The sequence below is a fragment of the Cyclopterus lumpus genome, chromosome 16, assembly GCF_009769545.1.
Source record: "Cyclopterus lumpus isolate fCycLum1 chromosome 16, fCycLum1.pri, whole genome shotgun sequence".
In the NCBI taxonomy this organism is placed as follows: Eukaryota; Metazoa; Chordata; class Actinopteri; order Perciformes; family Cyclopteridae; genus Cyclopterus; species Cyclopterus lumpus.
The window spans coordinates 14634227-14654555 of NC_046981.1; the positions used below are offsets into that span (position 1 = coordinate 14634227).

General features: G+C 44.2%; 1 protein-coding gene across 2 annotated transcripts; it reads left to right on the forward strand.

The window, feature by feature from the left end:
• The first annotated feature begins 1500 nt into the window (after positions 1-1500).
• Positions 1501-20036, forward strand: stk40 (serine/threonine kinase 40). Of its 2 annotated transcripts, none has more exons than XM_034553273.1 (11): positions 1501-1714; positions 5228-5352; positions 5857-5942; positions 6618-6761; positions 7583-7807; positions 9113-9165; positions 14052-14167; positions 15487-15631; positions 15910-16029; positions 16299-16383; positions 16594-20036. In XM_034553273.1, exons 2-11 carry the CDS (start codon positions 5235-5237, stop codon positions 16810-16812), a joined length of 1311 nt encoding a protein of 436 aa, XP_034409164.1. In that variant the 5' UTR covers positions 1501-1714; positions 5228-5234; the 3' UTR covers positions 16813-20036. The 2 variants fall into 2 exon arrangements, with proteins under 2 accessions (XP_034409164.1, XP_034409163.1); XM_034553272.1 differs by lacking the exon at positions 1501-1714 and adding an exon at positions 3684-3790.
• The last annotated feature ends 293 nt before the right edge of the window (positions 20037-20329 follow it).

The following is a 20329-nucleotide window of genomic DNA, read 5'->3' on the forward strand; positions in this document are numbered from 1 at the left end:
TAATTCACTTTCTGTATGATGTTCACTGAAATGTAAAAAAACAAATGTGTGATTGATTATATTCAGCTGTAACTACCACCAAACCAGAACGTTATACAAGCAATGTGCTTGAAGGTAAACCCCAATTAGACTCCCGTCCACGAGCACAAACCTACAATGACAATTGCTATAGCAACAGCTTACTGTACGCAAGATATTTGTGTGCAGTCTGCCTGCAGATGGGTGAAGTGAGACAGTCTGCGCTCCTCCAGTAAACCACGCGCACACTCGAACATGGTGCATACCATGCAGGCAAGACATGCTGAGACATTTCTGTGATCTGATCCGGGGGAGGAAGATTCTGGTGAGGTTTTCCAAATAATCTTGGCAAAGGAGAGACAAGAAACACTGCCCTGATGATATAACCTACCTGCAAAACAAACACAACACAGAGCTCATGCCAGTCATCCCTGTAAGACTGTTCACTGGAGTCAAGCAGGCTAACTAGAAAACATGTCTATGTATATTTCATTATCATGATAATTTTACTATATTTGGCATATTTTAAAGAGGTGTACAATGTTTCAATAGTACTGTTAAAATTATGAATTATGAAAGTCTTTCATGTGCAGCCAATTTAGTTTCCACAAACATGCCAAAAAAGAGATGCTCAAATGTGTTTCTCTGACAAACCTTGCATTCGGGGTATGATTCAGTTTCCTCTTTACAGACTGTGGGCAGGACACTGTAAAGCCACAGGCTGACAAGTGTTTCATGTGGCCGGAGGTTTGTGCTCTGCTGAGTCAATGCAGGAAGACGAGTTCAACTCAAATAAGCCTTTGCCATTTAGGTTGCCCTCTCTGTCCCACCTGCCTACTGGTATGAAACTAGTAGCTGTGGGTGGAATTTAAGGTTAACAGGGGAGTCTAAATTGGGGACACGAGTGAGCTATACTAAATGTCACTGTCATTGCACGACATGCACCTATTAGTGGGCTGAGTTGGGGGTTGTGTGTTAGCAATGACATCCTGCCTAATTGCAATTTGTACTCAAAGAAAGCATTGGTACAGAAAGTCTATATAACTTACTAATTCAACTTTTAATAAGTCATATGGTTGACGGATTATTGTGTTTTTTCTTTGCACATTTTATTTATAGATCATCTAAATGCTTAGCTTGCAATGGAGCCGAATGTTAAACGTAAGAACTTATGTTCTGTCTGACAAATAATGCACCACTGCAATGGCATGTGTGATGAAATGTATTTGCACGACACAATAAATAACTTTGGCAATGTATGAAAGTGGTGTTGTTTCATAGTGCGACAAACTTTATTTTAATGGACTAAACTTTTCCCGTAAAAACAACTATGATGTAATGCGTTTCGTTTAGCAACTTGTATTACGCAAAGAATGTCATTATGGGGGCGCAACCATTTAGGAGGAGAACAAAAAAAGACAGGTGTTTGCATTGGTCGATTCCAGCTGTCAATCAAATAAGTGTGTGCGTCATATCCGTTGTCAGGTGGCGCTGTCGCTGTGGAAAGATGCGATCAGCGAAGAGCAGAGGCTTTTCCTTAATTGCTCATTTCAGTAACGGAGGCTAAACAACCCGAAACCTCTGCGGTCTCTCCTGTTAACGCGAGACGCTCCGCGTGTCCACCACAGCGTTTACCCGAGAAACATCCATGTTGTGAGCAGACATCGCAGACTTCACCCGGCGGTTTTGGCTCGAGGTAAGCGAGGTGGCGAACGCGTTGCTATATAACCTAGCTCTCCGGCGAAGCTAGCCATCTGTAATATCACCTACTGTGTTTAAATGGCCTACCGGCTGCTCCGGTGCCCCCGGCTCGGCTTTCGCTAACGTCGCTTTAGCATTCGTAAAACCGGTGTCTCTTAAGAATAACGCTCCGTGCCCAAGTAGCCGTAACCTAGCTCACGGCTGCCCTGTGTAGTTTGCTGCGAAAGCCCAACTCCTTGTTGTGTTGTGTGCCCCCTTTGTGTGGCCGGTGTGCCTGGAGCCGGGCAGCGAATTAAGCCGAATACATTTCTGTCCCCTTTTGTCTGTCGTACTAAGTCTGTATGTGCAGGTACCCTTGGTTTCAAATATATATATATATATATATATATATATATATATATATATATATATATATATATATATATATATATATATATATATATATATATATATATATATTACTCTTACGTACATGCATTACAAATATGTACGTTTGTTTCAATAACCACTTCGGACACACGCTGCCTGCCAGTGACACTTAACGCGCACCGTGTAACGCGGTTTAGTTTGTGGGGGGTTTAAAGGTCTCGGTGGTCCGATAGTAACGTTAATTGCTGTGGGCAAAACACATTAGCAGCTGGTTACTCGAGTTATTAGCTGCCTGCGGAGTGTGTTTTGTGTGTGTTTTTTTTGCACAAGTTGTGAGGAATAACGTCAGCGTTTCGTTTGGCGTTAGTCTGCTCGCTGCCAGGACTGGACGGTGTCCAGACCTCGCGGTCGCAAAATGGCACCAACCGACGTGTGACAGTCTGTGTGTGCGTTTGTCATTATTTTCCGACTTGTCATTTATAATGTGACCTTGCGTACGTGGACTTGTTGTGCGGTCGAGGACGTTGTTATTGCAATAATGTAGTCAACAACTGCCGTCATGTTGGGCTTGATAGCCGTGTGTGTGTGTGCGCGTGTGTGTGTGTGTGTGTGTAGACATGAATGACATTTCATTCAAGCAGCAGGATTAAAGCCTGTGTGACCTTCCGAGTTGCCTTACCTCTTTGTCCTGACTTTTGTGTTTCATCTATTTGTGGCTTCATTGATTCTTTTTTGGGGGGGATCCTACCATCTCTCTGGCTTTATGTTCGCTCCAGATTTGTCTACATACATATTTACTACCTGCTCTAGTGTCCTTATGCCATCTTTGTCCATCCTGATACTATCTTGATTTTGCAATCAAGCTGTTCTCGCAGAGCCAGACGCCTGGCATGGCGTCTGGGTGGGTGGGTGGATCCTGAGACACCTACGTGGTTGTTTTGTTCAGATACTATTTCAGGAGCCCACATTTCTCGTGGGCACCGGCAGCGTGTCTCTCCTCCTTTTGTGTGATATGATTCAGAGGCTGTATCTGTTCTTGTCCTCCCTCTGGTACAGGCAGAGGCAGTCTTGCTTGCCAGATCACTGGCTGTGCAAAGAGGCACAGCAGTGTCAGAAAAGGATAGCTGCGTGCTGTCATTGCGCTGATGTCATTTAGGTCAGTGTGCATTAGTTGGTTACATTGACCTTTGCTTTTGAGATGTGTCAGGGGTTGGCTCCAAAGCAATCTAGCTGGTGTTCAGTAGGTAGATGAATGGCCATGGGACCGTTTGTTGTGTGTTTATTAGTTGGGTAAGATTAGTTTATTATTTTTGTATTATCTTCTAAACTGACTGTGTTGCTATAGTACAATCACAGATCACGTTGTTTAGAAATGGCTCTTAATTTAGGCTCTGTCTGCCTTTTTTACTAGCACTCAACCAAGAATTTAAAATGAATCTGGTAGCAATGGGGGCAGTATGTACATTTTCAATTCGGCCAACCACTTTGGCCACAGGATGAACCAAGTTGAATAATTTTCTTCCCAGGATCCTCATAAATTACAGCGGTTGATTTATCCATTGCTTTGCACGCTCTTGAGTAAAATGCTCTCTTACTATTGGCAGGGCGACGGTGTCACCCTGGCTTGTGCCATAAATGCTGTCAGAAAACCTCAGCTCATCAGACTCAGTGGGTGATGACTAGTGGAGATGGAGACAGATGGGTGAGAGACATGATGATGACACTGTCTGCTGTCTGGGATCACAAAAAGCCTCATGGAAGTGAGAATTCATACCAGCCCATACTGACTGCCAACTGTCCTGCCTCCCCTCTGCCCAAAAGTGCCAACTGGCGAGTGGCGCACGATTAGTTTTGAAACGGAAAGATGGCCGAATTCATTAAGAATATTACATTTCCCTAGTTTGTTCCATTTGCAAGACCGTCATATCCTGAAGTTGTTTTGGCCTCAATGTCTAGTTTGCAGTTTGAGGTATTTTGGATGTTATTAGTCTGAGTCACCTCTTAAGTTGGCTAACATATACACACCACTGCTATCAGTTAGGGATATCTTTACTTCAGATATGTCTGTTGTCTGTCTTGTGCATGTAACTCATATGAAGGCGATTCATTTCATAATTTTTTTTAGTTGATATGGTGCATGTCAGAGGCTTGGTGGTACATTTGTCTTACACTTATTGGTGTCATCACCTGGGCAGTAAAGCATTTCTGTCCAATGGAAAGTGAGGACGACAGCAGGGTGAATCATTCCTCTCGGTTCAAGGCACTACTTCCCTGTTATGGAAAACAGATGGGGTTTCGTCACATAGGAACTCGGTCGGTAAACAAAGCATACCTACCTCTTGCTCTCTGAATTCTGGGAGGTAGATCTGCTGTGGCAGTTAAAGTAGTTTGTAATGATGATGTGTCACACTGTGTCACTGGTCCCTCTGGCATGTGAATCTATTTCCTTATCATGGTGTAAGGGATTGGCTTTTTTTGTGTGTTTCGGCCTTGTTCGAACATGCATGTCCTTTCAGAGGAAGGTATGTCAGATAAGCCGGCTGTACAGATTTTGAGATAAAACACGCAGATTAAGAGCGGAAGGATTTTTCTAAACCCATGTCCAGTGCAGCAGGAAAAGCTGAAGAAGGATATGTGCTGAGACTCAAATAAAAAAAAAAAAACTGTTAAAAAAAGAATTGTGTGCTAGTGTAAAGCCTTTACATGACAGCATTTTCTATTTAAATTGCAGATTGTGGCACATTCGCATTGCGTGTTGGGGAGGTTGAATCTGAGGTGTCACCCTTGACACCAGCAGCCATCATTCTGAATGGTGCCGTAATGGCCTCACATTCACACTGAGGTGTTGGTAAATGTGTGGGAGGGATATTTAAAATAGGCTGGGAGGAGCTGCCCTGAAGTTTACCTCCTTTCTCTTCTATTTACTAATCTGTGCATTCTGTAGTACTACTGCTGACTCTCTGGGTAGTCTTTCTTTCTAAACGGACCATTTATAAAGCCACCGCTTGGTTACTGATTACTGCTGCTATTTATCTCGTAGTCGATTAAGAGTTGTGTCCGTGCGGTCACGTGTATGCACTTAACGTTTACCTCGACTATCTTTATCCGGTGTACTAATAAGATTTATTCCCTTGTACAGCTCCAGTATGTCCAAGCGGCGCTCATCGGAGAGGGGGGCTGGAGAGACATCAGGCAGGGCCAGCAAGCTTCAATGTCCTGGGATATCAGGCAATAACGCCAAGAGAGCCGGGCCCTTCATCCTCGGTAAGGAAGCAACTTTCTTTTTGCACAAGCCCCAAAAGTATGGATACAGAATGCAAAGTTGTCTGAATGGCTGAGATTGCGCCCAGTGCCCAATTGTGTGAACATGTGTGTGCGTGTTCGCGCAGGACATCGGGAAAGATATTTGTGTTTGTGTGTGCATGTGAGAGTCGTGGGGTGTCCCAGTGTGTACTCACTCCTCGGACAAGAATGTGAAGAATTTTGCTGATCCCGCTGACATCGGCCAGAAAAGTTCCAGTCTGTGTCAGACCAAGGTTATTTCCTCCCTCTGGAAAATATGTCTCTGCCTTTCTCTCAAACTTTTATGTTTTCTACTACACAACTTCTCCACTATTTGCAATGCAGAGTGCCAAAGAAAACATGACACCAGGGGTGTTAATGTGTACGTGCACATGCAGCTTTTAATGAGTTGCAGTGAGAGCACACACTCCGGCATGTTGCCTGCCTTTTGGTCATGCAGCTGTTCTTTTTTTCTTATCCTTGCAGGACCTCGTCTGGGCAACTCACCAGTGCCCAGCATAGTGCAATGTCTGGCCAGAAAGGACGGCACCGATGACTTCTATCAGCTCAAAGTAAGTCGTTGTTGGTTGGCACGTTCTTAGGGGATCTCTTTCTCGCAAACGCATTGAGTTTAAAAAGAAAAGAAGAAGTCCCAGTAGACATCTGAACCTTTGACCTTCCTTTGTTGGTGTTCATTTTATGGTCCCCTGTTTTTGTCTGTTGCAAATAACTGAACCTCAGCTGGGCAATCTGTTTATTGGGGCTATCAAATTACACATGGGGGGGGGGGGGCACACTATAGAGAGAGGGGGGGAAGAGGAAGGTAGCGCCCCACCTGGAATGTCTACTTTTAACCCCCACGACCATGTAGTGAGTCAGTGCGTGACCCTCCCCTCATACCCCTGACTACGGCGCCTCAGTGTCTGCTGCACAGCTTGTTTGCTTCACATATGAGCCACTGTTTTTTAAAGCAGCAAAACTCTTATACCATCTCCACTGCACGGATTGTAACTTCCTGTTAAATGCTGAGCAGATGTATCTTACTGTAATGCCTTCCATTATTTAAACGCTGTTGTGTCAGGACTGAAGATCGGCTTCATACAAAATGGTTAAAGCTCTCTTTCAGCCGTCTGATCCGGTATGAGCTCTTGTCTTGTGACCTCTAATGTTTGCTCTGTGCGTGTGTGCGTGTGTGTGCGTGTGTGTGTGTGTGTGTGTGTGTGTGTGTGTGTGTGTGGTTACGGCAGATCCTTACGCTGGAGGAGCGAGCGGACTCTGCAGGGGAGACTCAGGAGGAAAGGCAGGGGAAGATGCTGCTGCACACAGAGTACTCCCTCCTTTCTCTGCTGCACAACCAGGATGGGGTGGTCCATCACCACGGCCTCTTTCAGGTAGACTGACATCGCACACATTTGGCAATTAAGTTACATTTATGTTGACGGATGCATAGTATATAGTAAAAAAAAAAGTCAAATAATTCACACAAACGAAAAGGGTGTCTTTCAGTTTATCGTGTATTACTTAGCCCTGTGTGGGTGAGTTTCCTGTATAATTGAAAATGCTTAATACATCAACATTACCATGGAGACGTGTCTAACTTTTTATTCAGTTCAGAATATGGCATCACCATGTACGCAAGTAACACTATGCTGCTGCTCTCAGCCCAGTAACAGCAGAGGTGAGCTTGTCATTAGTCCTGCCAGCTGCTTGTGTTTTCCTTATCAGGGTTGTTTCAAGGGAGAAGTGGGAGTACCATTTAAGACATATTTATCTGCCATCATGCTCTATCCATTCACAATGACCCGCCCCTCACCTCTCTTCCCGTTTGCCTCCTCCTTTAACTTTGTTATTGATTCATCTGCCAATGTCATCCCCCCCCCCCCCCCTCCCCCCTCTGTTTTTCTTTGTCTCTCTTTCACATCTGTCGCTTCCACTCTGCCTGTGTTCTCAGAATAGCAGCATTGAGCCATGCACTCTGATTCATTTAGGCCTGCAATATTGATATTGGTTATTATAGTGCATCTCCACTGAGTGAACCAGTTAATAATGTACACGTTCAGAGGTGCTGGCTGCACTAAAAAACAACTGACAACCTGATACAGCTATCAATAAGAAGTGGCGACTCTGCTATAAAAAGCATCAACAACTCGATTTGATTTAAGCCCCTTTCTGAAGATGGCTGCTCACACTTCTCTTTGTTGTTGTCCACCAGGATCGAGCCTACGAAATAGTGGAGGACATGGAGGCCAACAAAGTACGCAAGATGAAGAAGCGGATCTGTCTCGTGCTCGACTGCCTGTGTGCTCATGACTTCAGCGACAAGACAGCAGATCTAATAAACCTCCAGCATTACGTTATAAAGGAGAAAAGACTAAGCGAGCGCGAAGCCATAATTATCTTCTACGATGTGGTGCGTGTGGTGGAAGCCCTTCATAAGGTGAGTCTAGGATAGAATTTGTTAAACAAAAGATGCCCTTTCACGGTTCGTTATTGCTTTCCACCTGTCTGGTCAGATATGTACTTACTCCCGTACACATTGTTTTATTCATTAACAAAAAAGAAAGTTGGTTGTCATGCGTCATCGTTTATTTAAATAAATGAATCTGGAGTTTTGCCCACATTCACTATTGCCACCCAACTAAACTCATATAAAATATCCTGTTTCCAGGATAATTTATATGTATGCTTGTCTTTTCAACTCCTAAACTTTGTCTTTCCCCGATTCCTTTTTCTCGCACGTGCCCAATCAGTACTGCACATGTACCTGTTTTCTACCAGTTGCACGACTGGGCAAGTGAGTTGCTAGATTTACTAGCTCACCGTAGCATTTTTCTTGCCCCGGGCAAGTGGGTGAGGCTTAAACACGTATGCCAGAAATTGACGTACTCCTGGCTGACGAGTGTCAGAAAATGACATAATCACATCTGGCGCGTGGTGTATTTGGTCGTGCAGCTCTTAATTTTTCTAACTTTGTGCCGGGCTCCATCACGTGACATAGTTCACTGTTAAAAGCAATATTTAGGGTTTATACCAATTAGGCCAATTTGTTTTGAGGTGCTTTAGAAACAGGAATTCTTAAAAATCTTCATTTGAGTATATATTTAAGCCAATCAAATAGTTTCAAGGATATTCAACCTTTTGTTTCCTGCATGTTAAAATTTGACTTTATAGGGCTTATACATGGGAAATACTGTATCTCATGAATATGCATTTACATATAATTACAATCCCTCCTCTGCATTGTGGAGGTTGGTTTATGGTTTCTTGCCGGTTACTTCTACAGTCTAGGAGCATATCAATGGGTTACACTCGTTGTCATTTTGATTCTTCACAGTTCATTTTGTTGGTACGCCCTCTGGGGTTTTGGAGAATAATGCAACGCATGGAGTATAAACGCCTCCGTTCATGTTCTGCGGAGGCTCGCGCTGCTGCCGAGTATAAACAAAGCATTATTGTTGAGGCCTGACTTCTCTAAAATGGTGTTCTCCATCACACTGACGGTGCACATAAAGGAAAATAATGTGTGCATTTTCTGTTTTTAGCAATAAAAACAGCATACTACAACTTTACGTAAAATGTCCTTTTGTTATTGTTTGCTAAATTCACATTTTATCTTCTGATTACTCATCTCCCATGTTCGTGTGCCACTTTCTGATGAACTGAACTGATTGTTTTGATACCAATGATTCACTAGGCACAATCTGAGCAAACCCTTTTCCCCTCTTCTCTTTCTTCCATGCAGAAAAACATTGTGCACAGAGACCTCAAGCTGGGAAACATGGTGCTAAACAAACGGTAAGATGAAACTCGCCCTGTCATTCGAACTCTCCAGTCAGTTAGCTGGCCGAAACCCTCTCGTTACACTAGGTCAGTTCTATTAGCCTGCCAGTTAGTCCTTCTGGCTCAGCTCATGTGTGCGAGTGGCCCCAGCAGCCTGGTTCCAGTGTACATTTTCATTTTAGCAGGCGTCACATTCTCAGACTAAGACTGAGATCAGTTGGAGGAACCCAAAACGTTGCTCTTGTGTCTGTGTTGAGGAAAGGCTGATGAATTACTCCATATGTTTGGAAGCAATGTGAACAGAACTCTGGTGGAAAAACAGAGCGGAGAAATATGCCACTACTTTGTCCCCAGTGGAAGAGCGAGTTATGTTATGTAGCACGCAGGAACGGAGCGCTGCTGTGTGGATCGGCCTGCAGAATGGAAAACCCCTCTGGAAAACCTTTTCCAAGCACCATATGCACGGAGTGTTAAGGGAGCTGCTGTTTGTATTCAGTGGGGGTAACACACACTTTCACAGTGCGACTACTGCTTATCTGGTAATTTGTGCGTTTGTGCAAGTTGAGATTATTGAGCTAGATTTCACATTGAACCTGTGGATGATTGCCTCGAAACAGCAGAGGTCTGCGCACACATTCTTGGAAGGACGTGACTTCACACAAACACACTCTCTGCTCCTACGCCACCTTTTGCATCCAGACATCGAGCACTCTTGCATCACGCACCAGTGAGCATGATCACACTGTACTTAGTCACTTCTCATACGTTATCTGTCAGTATGAGTACATGCATTGAGATGTCACGTTCCAGGCTTATCTTTTTTACCACATACACACATCTCCGGTCAGAGCCTGTTGCCTTCTCCTCCACCAGCAGTAGCAGGAGTAGTGGTGGTGATGATGAAGAAACGGGAGTGATTTGGGAGGAGGAGGAGGAGGAGGAGGAGGAGGAGGAGGAGGAGGAGGAGGAGGAGGAGGAGGAGGAGGAGGAGGAGGAGGAGGAGGAGGAGGAGGAGGAGGAGGAGGAGGAGGAGGAGGAGGAGGAGGAGGAGGAGGAGGAGGAGGAGGAGGAGGAGGGGAGGAGGAGGAGGAGGAGGAGGAGGAGGAGGAGGAGGAGGAGGAGGAGGAGGAGGAGGAGGAGGAGGAGGAGGAGGAGGAGGAGGAGGAGGAGGAGGAGGAGGAGGAGGAGGAGGAGGAGGAGGAGGAGGAGGAGGAGGAGGAGGAGGAGGAGGAGGAGGAGGAGGAGGAGGAGGAGGAGGAGGAGGAGGAGGAGGAGGAGGAGGAGGAGGAGGAGGAGGAGGAGGAGGAGGAGGAGGAGGAGGAGGAGGAGGAGGAGGAGGAGGAGGAGGAGGAGGAGGAGGAGGAGGAGGAGGAGGAGGAGGAGGAGGAGGAGGAGGAGGAGGAGGAGGAGGAGGAGGAGGAGGAGAGCGGAACACTCCGTCCCAGCTGAAGACAAAGGAGAGTCCTGCCAAAGGCCCCATAACTCCGAGCTCACGCGCACACACACGCACGTCTACTGGGACATCATTTATTTACCTTCTACTCTGCTTTTGGCTTTATTTTTCCCTTTCCTGCTTTTATTGTCTTTTCGTCATATCCTCCTTTTCACTTTTCCCGTCTACTTTACGCATCATACTTTGCTTGCTTGCTTGTTTCCTCCCTTCACTCCACCCTGGATGTGTGTGAATGTACAGTCCGTACGGGAAGGACGTGGCCAGTTTTAGATGCAGACCGCTCCTAAAATCCCCTGTCCTCCCCTGCTGCTTGTCGTCAGTCTGGGAAATGCACCGATGCCATCAACAAGCTCAGCAGTTTATGCATGAATGATGTGATTTCCTCTTGCAGAGCCAGCTGTTATGAAAGCAGGATGTCGTAAATGAATCTGCAGGGTTGTTATGTGTCAGAGCTGTATTGACTTCCATAGATGGAGATGCGCCACAGCAAGGTGTCCTTTCTGTTTGTATCTCTACCAGACTGTCTGTGTAAGTTTCCGTCACCATATGTGCTCTATTGTCTCAGGAATGGATTACACCATATCACTAAATTAGACGTTATGGGGTGGAATTATTTTTACATTGCATAACTTTTTTTTGAAACCTGCAATATTAGATGAGCAGCATCCATATAGCAACTTTAGAAATTTCAATAAAATAAATGCTTCTGTAAAGTGTGGGTACTTCTATAACCCTCCAAAACACTGTTCTGAGAATTATCTGTAGAGTTGCCCTGCGTTTAACCTTTCTCATCAGCTGTTGTATTTTCAGCTAAATGTTGCGGCGAGGGAGGACAAATCATTGGGGCTGTTTAGGTTTCTGGTTTCCTGACTTACCCGGGATCACATGAACAGGAAGCAGAGATGGTGTGGCCTCTCTTCAGTCCTCGGGGACCCTTGCCTCACGAGGCAAACATGCAATTTAATTTACCCAATCTCCGGTGCAAGAATAGAAGCTTGGGTCGTGATGCAGACAGACAAAAGAACAGACTCCTCTATAGAGGAAGCTTTTATGTCGAGGGTCCTTGAAGCATTGCTCTCTGTTCTGGCTCATCCCTTGCGCAGATCACACGGCTTGGTTATAGAGATTTGGATCACAAAGTCTGTTCAAGAGTTTGATCATAAGTAGCTGGAAATTATTTGAACCAAATGTTCTCAGTGGAAATTGAGATTGGAACATTTGGTTGAAAATGGTGTTTGACAGGAATTGGCTCCAGACGCTGTAATAGGAGCAATGAGTGTCTGTGTGTGAGGGAGCAGGGTGTGAAAGTAGGAGAGAATAGGGGAAGCTGTTGACCTCAGGCTTTTTAGAAAGCGGATGTGGGTGAGGAGCGTGATCAAGAGAGGATCCAGGCTCGAGACCAAGGCTGCTTTTTGTCTGCACTCGTGCTCTTGAGTGTGCGTGTTCTCCATGGGAGTGATCTTGTGGTTGCACTTGAAGTTGCGCATATGTGTACATATTTAAAATCTTCGTGAGTTTTATATACTCGTTTGGCAACCCATCACCAATGCAGGCTTAGTCATCGGAACGATTATCCCAAGCCACAAGTTGACTCATGTGTTTGTCAAAGTGTAGCTTTTTATTTTCTCTTTCTCTGCTGAAAGAACATAGTGATATAGAACAGATATTTAAAACTGTTGGCTTCACTCGACCACCAGCAAACTACATTTACCTTAACGACTTAAGAATCTTATAGTGCCACATTGTTTCCACAGAAACCAAATTTATCTTCTCAGACTTTGAAGTGCCAGGGTGTCTGGCATGTTTTTATTTTTCTTCGTCGGAGGCCAGATGTAGGCCATCAGTTAAAACAGGTCATGTTGATGATAATCGACTTAATGTAGAGCATTATAGTTTATATAAAGCTTAATGGAAAAAGAGATAAGAACATGAAATGCACATTCAGGAGAAAATTGAGACATTGTTTCCTCATTAGCATTTCATTTGGGATAGGTATACAGTAGATTTTATTGTGAAGAAAACGTAGACTTTATGTAATTGTATATTGTCTACAGTTATTTAAAGGTTATTAATGCAATATTCAGATCATTAATACAGCATAAAATAACTTGTGTGTGTGTGTGGCTTCTCTATGCTTCATTTCTATCAGGCCGGCCTTGCGTGCCTTCTTAGTGCATGCAAGCTTGTCTTACTGGCGAGCTCGCAGCCGCCGCTCTTCACTTTGCTCATACAGCACTTGCAGCTGATAACACCGTTCCGACTAACGGCCACATTGCAGAAGGGTAGCGACCGGCCTCCAGTTCTCCCTCAAGAACACTGTTGGCTCCGACAGCACTGATGCAGTTTAGCTGCGAGCAAGGCCTCCAGAAGATTGTTGAGATTTGACAGATGTCCGGGTCTGTCACACGATACCCATAGACTTGAATTGGGAAAGAAAAGATAATATTTTTTTTAGATGAATCAACAAACACTTGAATGGCCCTTATCTAAATAATTATGTCTCAATTTTAAATGCACCAATAGCCCAATCGAGGGTTACTTTTCTTTCTCCGTACGTGAGTCTGGACCGTGAGCTGGGTGGCGGAACACTAGTAGGGCGCTTTCTCCATGAACCCACCGATGCGGAATGTTGCCAAAAGATCCGGCTAATTTAATCTGAATTTGATTCCTTGAATAGAGCTTGTTTTGCTTCATGCACCACTGAGCAACTTTCAAAGGAATGATTGGTGCCAATTTTGACGCCGTAGTCAGTTCAATTTCTACATCCCTGGCCGCGGGCTGACTACTTGTATGCTGCCGTGTTGAGAAGCATGTCGAGGCAATGGATATGCTCTGAATGTTGTACTGAACACCTACAACCACTAAATCTCAAGATCAGAGTTGTTTTCTTTTTCTGGAGATAAACATGCATGCTGAGAAATTTAGAATATAACAGCTGCTACAGAGGAATAGTGCAACAGATAACTACTGAATCCAAAACACTTTTTGGGAACATTGTGGACATGAAGACCCTCTGTCAGTGTATGAAACTGCTCAGAATCTGAGATTAGGAATCTTGTGTAGCATTGTTAAAGGAAAAAGACGTAAGTGTGTCTTAACTGCAACTCTAACCGAGGAAGATGGGAGACTTTCTTCTTGTAGACTGGCTGTGCACACTCGGTTTTGCACTCGGCCCAGTGAACCGTGAGATTATTAAAACGAGGCATGCTTGCAAGTTCTTATCTGTCGGCATGTGTTCACGTCATGCTTTTAGCTATGACTGTGCAGTCCCATATTCTAAACTTGCATCTGGGATGATGAGTAACGCTGTTTTGCCATGGTTTGATCAAGTTAAAGAGGAGAGTACTCGTGGTGTGTTCATTTGCAGTGGAATATTTAAGCCCATTATTAGATAAAAAATCTGAACTATAAAAGTTATTAATCAGGCGTTTTGTGTGTGTGCTTACAGGACTCACCGAATCACCATTACCAACTTCTGCCTGGGGAAGCACCTGGTGAGCGAGGATGACCTGTTGAAAGACCAGAGAGGAAGTCCGGCCTACATCAGCCCTGATGTATTAAGTGGTGAGTGAAAAAACTAATATGTTGCATCCATGCATGTTCTTTTAGGACAATTTATATACCAATCAAGGTGTCTTTCAGGCAGTAAGAGACATGTTTTCTGTCGTTCGGTCGGCAACAACTGATCATGTTTCACAGGTGTGGAAACCTTCCTCCCTTCTTTTCACTTTAAGATGTGAAATAGAGTTGTAAAGTGTTTTAACTGCAAGTGAAAAACAATTGTCTAATGTACAATATATACATATACAAAATACCAGACCTGGTTCTGGTTAGAAGAGCGACCCTTGTGGATCTGGGTCCAGAAGGGATCCTGCGATTCTTTTAAAGAGCGTTTTGTGCTTGATTTTCCTGGTTATTAGGCAATAAGAAAGGGTTTATGTAGCAATCTCGGATGTAGCTAGAAACAGCTTCTTTTTGTTGTCTTTGTTTGTGTAATTATGGTGATGTTGCATTTTCTCATGGTATGTGTCTGCAGAGGAAGCTGCTTTCCTCTTTGTGTGAAACATTTTCTTTTGTCTTCGGGGGGGGGGGGGGGAAGCAGAAATCCATTTTATTGTTTGGCTTCACAATGCTCATTTGTCACAGTAAATGTGCAGACCTGAGCGCCACGCACCAATCAGGTTGATGCTTAGGGGCTTCCACAGTAAACCCCCAAGCCATATCCAGAACGTCGTCCTGGACAGTGTACAAGATTGAGAGGAGCGATTTTCAAACCGAAAGCTCCGACAAACTCAGAAACTAGATCAAACCTGGGCCTGTGTAGCAGCATAACTTGACAGGCACACAATTAAACCGGGCTTCAGTGACTCACGCACTGATGACTCACTGGAGGGAAACTACTCCCATCTACCCCTTCCCCTCCCATCCCCCTCCCTGGTGTGTGTGTGTCAAGCTTTAACATAATTGCCTGCTGCTGTTGCTACCGCCTGCCAGGCTGTAACAACACTGCCTTTGGTCATGCACAGCCATGATGCTCCACCTTCAACAGCTCCAGTTTTATTCATCGCCGATTTAAACATTCAGGGTTGATGATGAAAACAGTTCCCAGCTCCCATCTAAAAGTCAGCGGTGGGCTGGAAATAATGTATATGGAGTCATGGCTTCTGTTTGTTTACTCATCTCGTTAATCATTAGACCAGGTGACATGACGGGAATTGAACTGAAAGGGTTAATCACCCTCTGAGTCACACAGGGCAAAAATGTTGATTTGAAACTCTCTGGTATACCTGTTGAGTGTAGCGGAGCACTTTAGCTGTCATTTGCATTTGAAATTCCATTTGTTGACATCAAAACACTGATCCAGATCCCCTGTCCTTCCCCAGGTCGGCCGTACCGTGGTAAACCCAGTGACATGTGGGCTCTCGGCGTGGTCCTGTTCACCATGCTGTACGGCCAGTTCCCCTTTTATGACAGCATACCTCAAGAGCTCTTCCGCAAGATCAAGGCAGCCGAGTACTCCATCCCAGAGTGAGTATTTGTCCTGTCCATGTTATATTTGTATTCAAAGCAATGGAATTTAACAGTGACTGCATATTAAAAACATGAAAACATTTGATATAACCAAATATATTTTTTGCATCCGGGACTTAAGATTTTATATGCAGAACATTTGCTGGGAATTTGTCACACTTTCATATTCAGTTTGGACCTGAAGAAATCCCATTATAATCCTCCAATAGTGTCTTTTTCTGACTAAAAGTGTCATTATAATAAATCAAAAACTGTCCTCCTTCACCTCCTCACAGGGACGGCCGTGTGTCGGAGAACACGGTGTGCCTGATCCGGAAGCTGCTGGTGTTAGACCCTCAGCAGAGGCTTACTGCAGGAGAGGTGCTGGAGTCTCTCAGTGGCATCATTGCCTCATGGTAATTGCGCCCCCTGCTGGATGTTTTAAAATGTCATCAAATGTGTTGCTTGTTAAGTCATGATTTATTGTTGAAGAAATATTTGTGTTGGATTTGCGTAAAACATCTACTACAGCCAGCTGCCATGAGTGAAGATCTCCACTGGCTTCACATTTATGATTTTATTTTGTAGGCACTTAGATTGTCAGCACATGGTGTGTACGTGTCCTGCTGAAAGCACATGATCACTGGTGTTAATCATCATCTTTGCTGTGTTTTCCTAATAACAGGCAGTCTGTTTCATCGTTGAGTGGCCCTCTGCAGGTTGTGCCGGATATTGACGATCAGGTCAATCACGCAGAACATCTGCAAGAGGTAAATTATGACATGACAGATCTGAACATGGAGCCTGTTGGAGAAATACAGCTAAAATACAGCTACTCAAGAAAGAGCCCTACTTGGATACAATTATGTGTTTCTATAGTTTTGCTTCATATTTACATTACTTCCTTGATAAACTTGGAGAACCTGCTCATCAGCTCAGATGTTGCAGCACATTGAACAGACTACATTTTCTCCCCTCAGGCCAAGGTGATAGAAGAGTCTTCACAGTACGAGTTTGAGAACTACATGCGCCAGCAGCTGCTGTTGGCTGAAGAGAAGAACACTATCCACGAGGCCAAGAGCTTTCTCACCAAGCGCCAGTTTGGCAGCATCCCACCTGTACGGCGTCTGGGCCACGACGCACAGCCTGTCAGCCCGCTAGATGCTGCCATCCTGGCACAACGTTTCCTCCGGAAGTAGTCCCCAACGGCAGCCCCCCTGACCTCCCCAGGGAGTACGGAGCCCTGTGGAGTCCCGAGAAGACCGAGGAGGACTAGCCCTAAAACTGAACTTGCATACAGGAGGCCCAGCCTGGACCAGGGAACACACAACCCCATTCGAAGGTGGGCTTTGTGCAAGCTAGGTGGAGCAGGTGCGAGTTGGGCACCAGAATGAACTGCCAATTTAAAACTTCACTCCTCGTATCTGAATCCTGTGGCGAAACATGGAATGGCCAGGAGGAAGATCTGAACCAAAGGTTCCTTGCCCTCAGGTCACCCACAGTCAGATCTCACTGTGCAACCAACCGGATGGCACAATCCCACATGGGGCGAACACAAGGCTCTGCCTGCAGTGTTGAAGAGACGTTAAACCCCATATTCCCCCCTACTGTAACACTTCCCCCATCCACTCTGGTTCCCCGGAGCAACACAGGACCAGAATCATGTAGCAACCCCCTCTTCCTAGTGGTTAATGGTATTGCCTCAAGTCAGATCACCTGATCACAGATGTCACTTCTCTATACCTCCATTCCACCCTCCTCCTCCTCCACTCGTTCCTCTTCCTCTCTATTGTTTACTGTACCGAAAATGATCGAGACTGGTCCTGTCTGTAACTCTGACTCAAATCAATCTACCTCTCTGTCTCTCTTGTCTGTTGGTAAACCATGCTCACTGTTTTGAGACAAGGGATTGTAACGATGGAGTCTTGATGCCACCGGAGACGTAAAGCATTAGTTTTCTGTCCACGTGATAATGCGTTTGAAACCTTTTCAGTGGTTTCAAACAATCTGAATAAGCTTTTTATCATATTAACCTTAATAAGTAGCATTTCATCCCTACCTTTGGATTGAAGATAATGAATATCAAATTATGTGCACACACATCCTTTGATATTTGCAGAATGCATTGTCTCCTGCTTTTGCTCATCCCTGTGGAAATCTATTTTAGCATATAGGCAGCTAGTGTGAGGTACCTGGAAGTCACAATGCCAATACCTGAATGGGAAACACTGTTGGATCCTCCCTGCCAAGGCATATTGATGGTAACGCTTCCTCAGTGCCATTATAGTGGAGATCTAAGCACTGTCATGTTTCTATTGCCAAAAATCATGTCTTAAAGTGACTCTTAGCCAAGGAAACTGGTACCCACAGCCTCATTCAGAATCAAATGGCTTCCAGGTATTCCAACTTTCCGGTTTCTCTTTATCAAGATAGATAACGGGACAAGTGTTTTTTTTGTTTGTTTTTTTCAGTATGAATGTGAACATTCTATGCTTTGAGTCTGTGGCGCTGTGGAGCTGTTCACCTCTTGACAGCCACAGGCCCTTTAAGCTAACCTCCATCATTGTGTTCTGTTATCTGGCCTGCCTCGGTGGCAGACACTGTGAAAACCAGAGCGGGCTTTGCGGAGACGGGGCTTGACTGAATGTTTTGACCGATTGCCATGAATGCTCTCTGTAAGATTGAAAACTATCTCATTCTATTGCCATTTCTCAAGCCTTCTCTCCAGCTCAACTTGTACATGCTTGTATTATCTCACCATGTAGGCTCTCTATACAGAGACACTATGTGGTGGCCGGTAATTGATTCTGTAATGTTTCATAGAGAAATGAAAATACAGACTCGTAGATTTTTAAGTTTAGTTTCTGGGGCTTCTCGGCTGTTGATGCATTCTTGTCTTTTATCAAAGGGTTTCTTGTAACCATGGCAAAGCGACTAACCAGTGACTGTTAGGCATCTGTACATTGCAAACTGCCTTTGCGTATTGGTACCTGCTTTAGGCTATTTAGACTTCTTCCTATTTATAACTGATTGCATGAACATAGGCTCTGAAATATTTTCAAATGTCTTTACTTATTCTTTTTCCTTGTAATTTCATGTTGATTTATTTATTCTCTTGTGTAGACCACCCATCCCCAAATACTAGGCTCAACGTATGCCAGTGTAACGGGGGTCCTAAACCTCTGTGCTCTCAGCTTTAAGAAGTGGTGTTAATTTTCAGCCACATTCATGAAAGAGTAGCATTTATTTTGTTCCCTTTTTTATAATTCCTAAATCTTTTTCTTGCCATTCTTAATGCTGTCAACTTAAGCTACACTAATAACAAGACTGACTGCATAGTAAAACAAAAATGATACTCGCACATTATCTTGATTTATCGGAGGGTTGTTTGTGTTTTTTGTTTTTTTTCTCCATTCATTTACCCCAAAAATCCCCACATAAGGCTGCACTCTCTGGTCATTATGTAAATATGTACCATCATGAATGCACCAGTCATATTGTATGTGGTTCCACCCAGTGAGATACCAACTCTGTTTCAACACATGCCGATTGACGTGCATTATGGGCCACGTTGGCCATCGACCGCCACATCCAGAAGCTTAAATTATATGTAAAGAGAGCTGTCGGCTCTCTCCCACCTCAATGTGAATTCCATGGGTATACAGCAGTATTGTAGTAGTTTAGGTCGTTAATCAGAACAGAGTGTTTAACGAACACCGTAGCTATCGCTGAATGCTGATCTGTCTGTGGAAAGTGTCTTACGCAATCTTCCATGAAGCCCAACTACAAATTAGTAACGACAGGTTCAATAGACCCTTGATGTAGATGTTATTTTGTCCCCCACGCCCAATCAAAAAGTGTTTCACTTTCTAGCTAGTGGATTGTACCACGCTCAATGTTTTGTTTGACAGTTGTATTGGTAGACCTCAATGTGGACTGAAAAGCATGGAGATGGTGTGAGATTCAGCTCTGTGTAAAACATGTGACTGTTGCATGATTTTAAACGAGCAAGGTGTGCCGGAGCGACTGATTGAACATTTGCAGATGGTTTCCTTTGGGAAACTACCAGGCAAAGTAGATAAATCCCCTTAATTGAATAAGTAGTGAAATTGTATTAATTTCACAAGTTTTTTTAGTTTTTATGATTATTTTCACTCTGCTTCTAAAGTTCTGTGTCTGCAGTACACAACTGATATTTTGCTGACCGTTTCAACTGGAAGCTAGTAGTTGTGAGATAAGAAACGTGGTGTGGTTTAAACCCAATGGGATTTGTGTTGTAAGCTGCTTGGTCGGACGTGGGCATCTAGATACGGAAAACTGCGTAATTGTACAGATGAAAAACACGTTTGTATAAAAAACATATTTTTCTACTTCATCAGATCTCTACATGCATGTCAGCAATAAACTTTGATATGGAAACATTCATCTTTGTCTTTGTGTACTGACACTTCCTTTTACTTCCAGTAGATGGAGCACTTTCTTAAAAAATGTAACTGAAGCCAGCCATTGGACCATAATGGACGTTGGCATCAGGAAATTATACTGAATGTTTCTTTAGTGCCTTCCAGATCTTTCATTACTATATGTGGAAAATACAGTCTACAGAACAGTGCAAGACATATATATGCACTTTCAAATAATGTTGTCTCAGGCCTCTGGGGGTGAGACTCGTGTGAAGAACGAACAGAATGAAGAATAATTGAGTCTATGCCGCCT

Excerpts from the sequence above, each read along its gene's own strand:
- stk40 (XM_034553272.1), top strand. Across the intron at positions 6,762-7,582 it reads ATCACCACGGCCTCTTTCAG|GATCGAGCCTACGAAATAGT; the intron begins GTAGACTGACAT and ends GTTGTCCACCAG. Across the intron at positions 16,384-16,593 it reads ACGCAGAACATCTGCAAGAG|GCCAAGGTGATAGAAGAGTC; the intron begins GTAAATTATGAC and ends TTCTCCCCTCAG.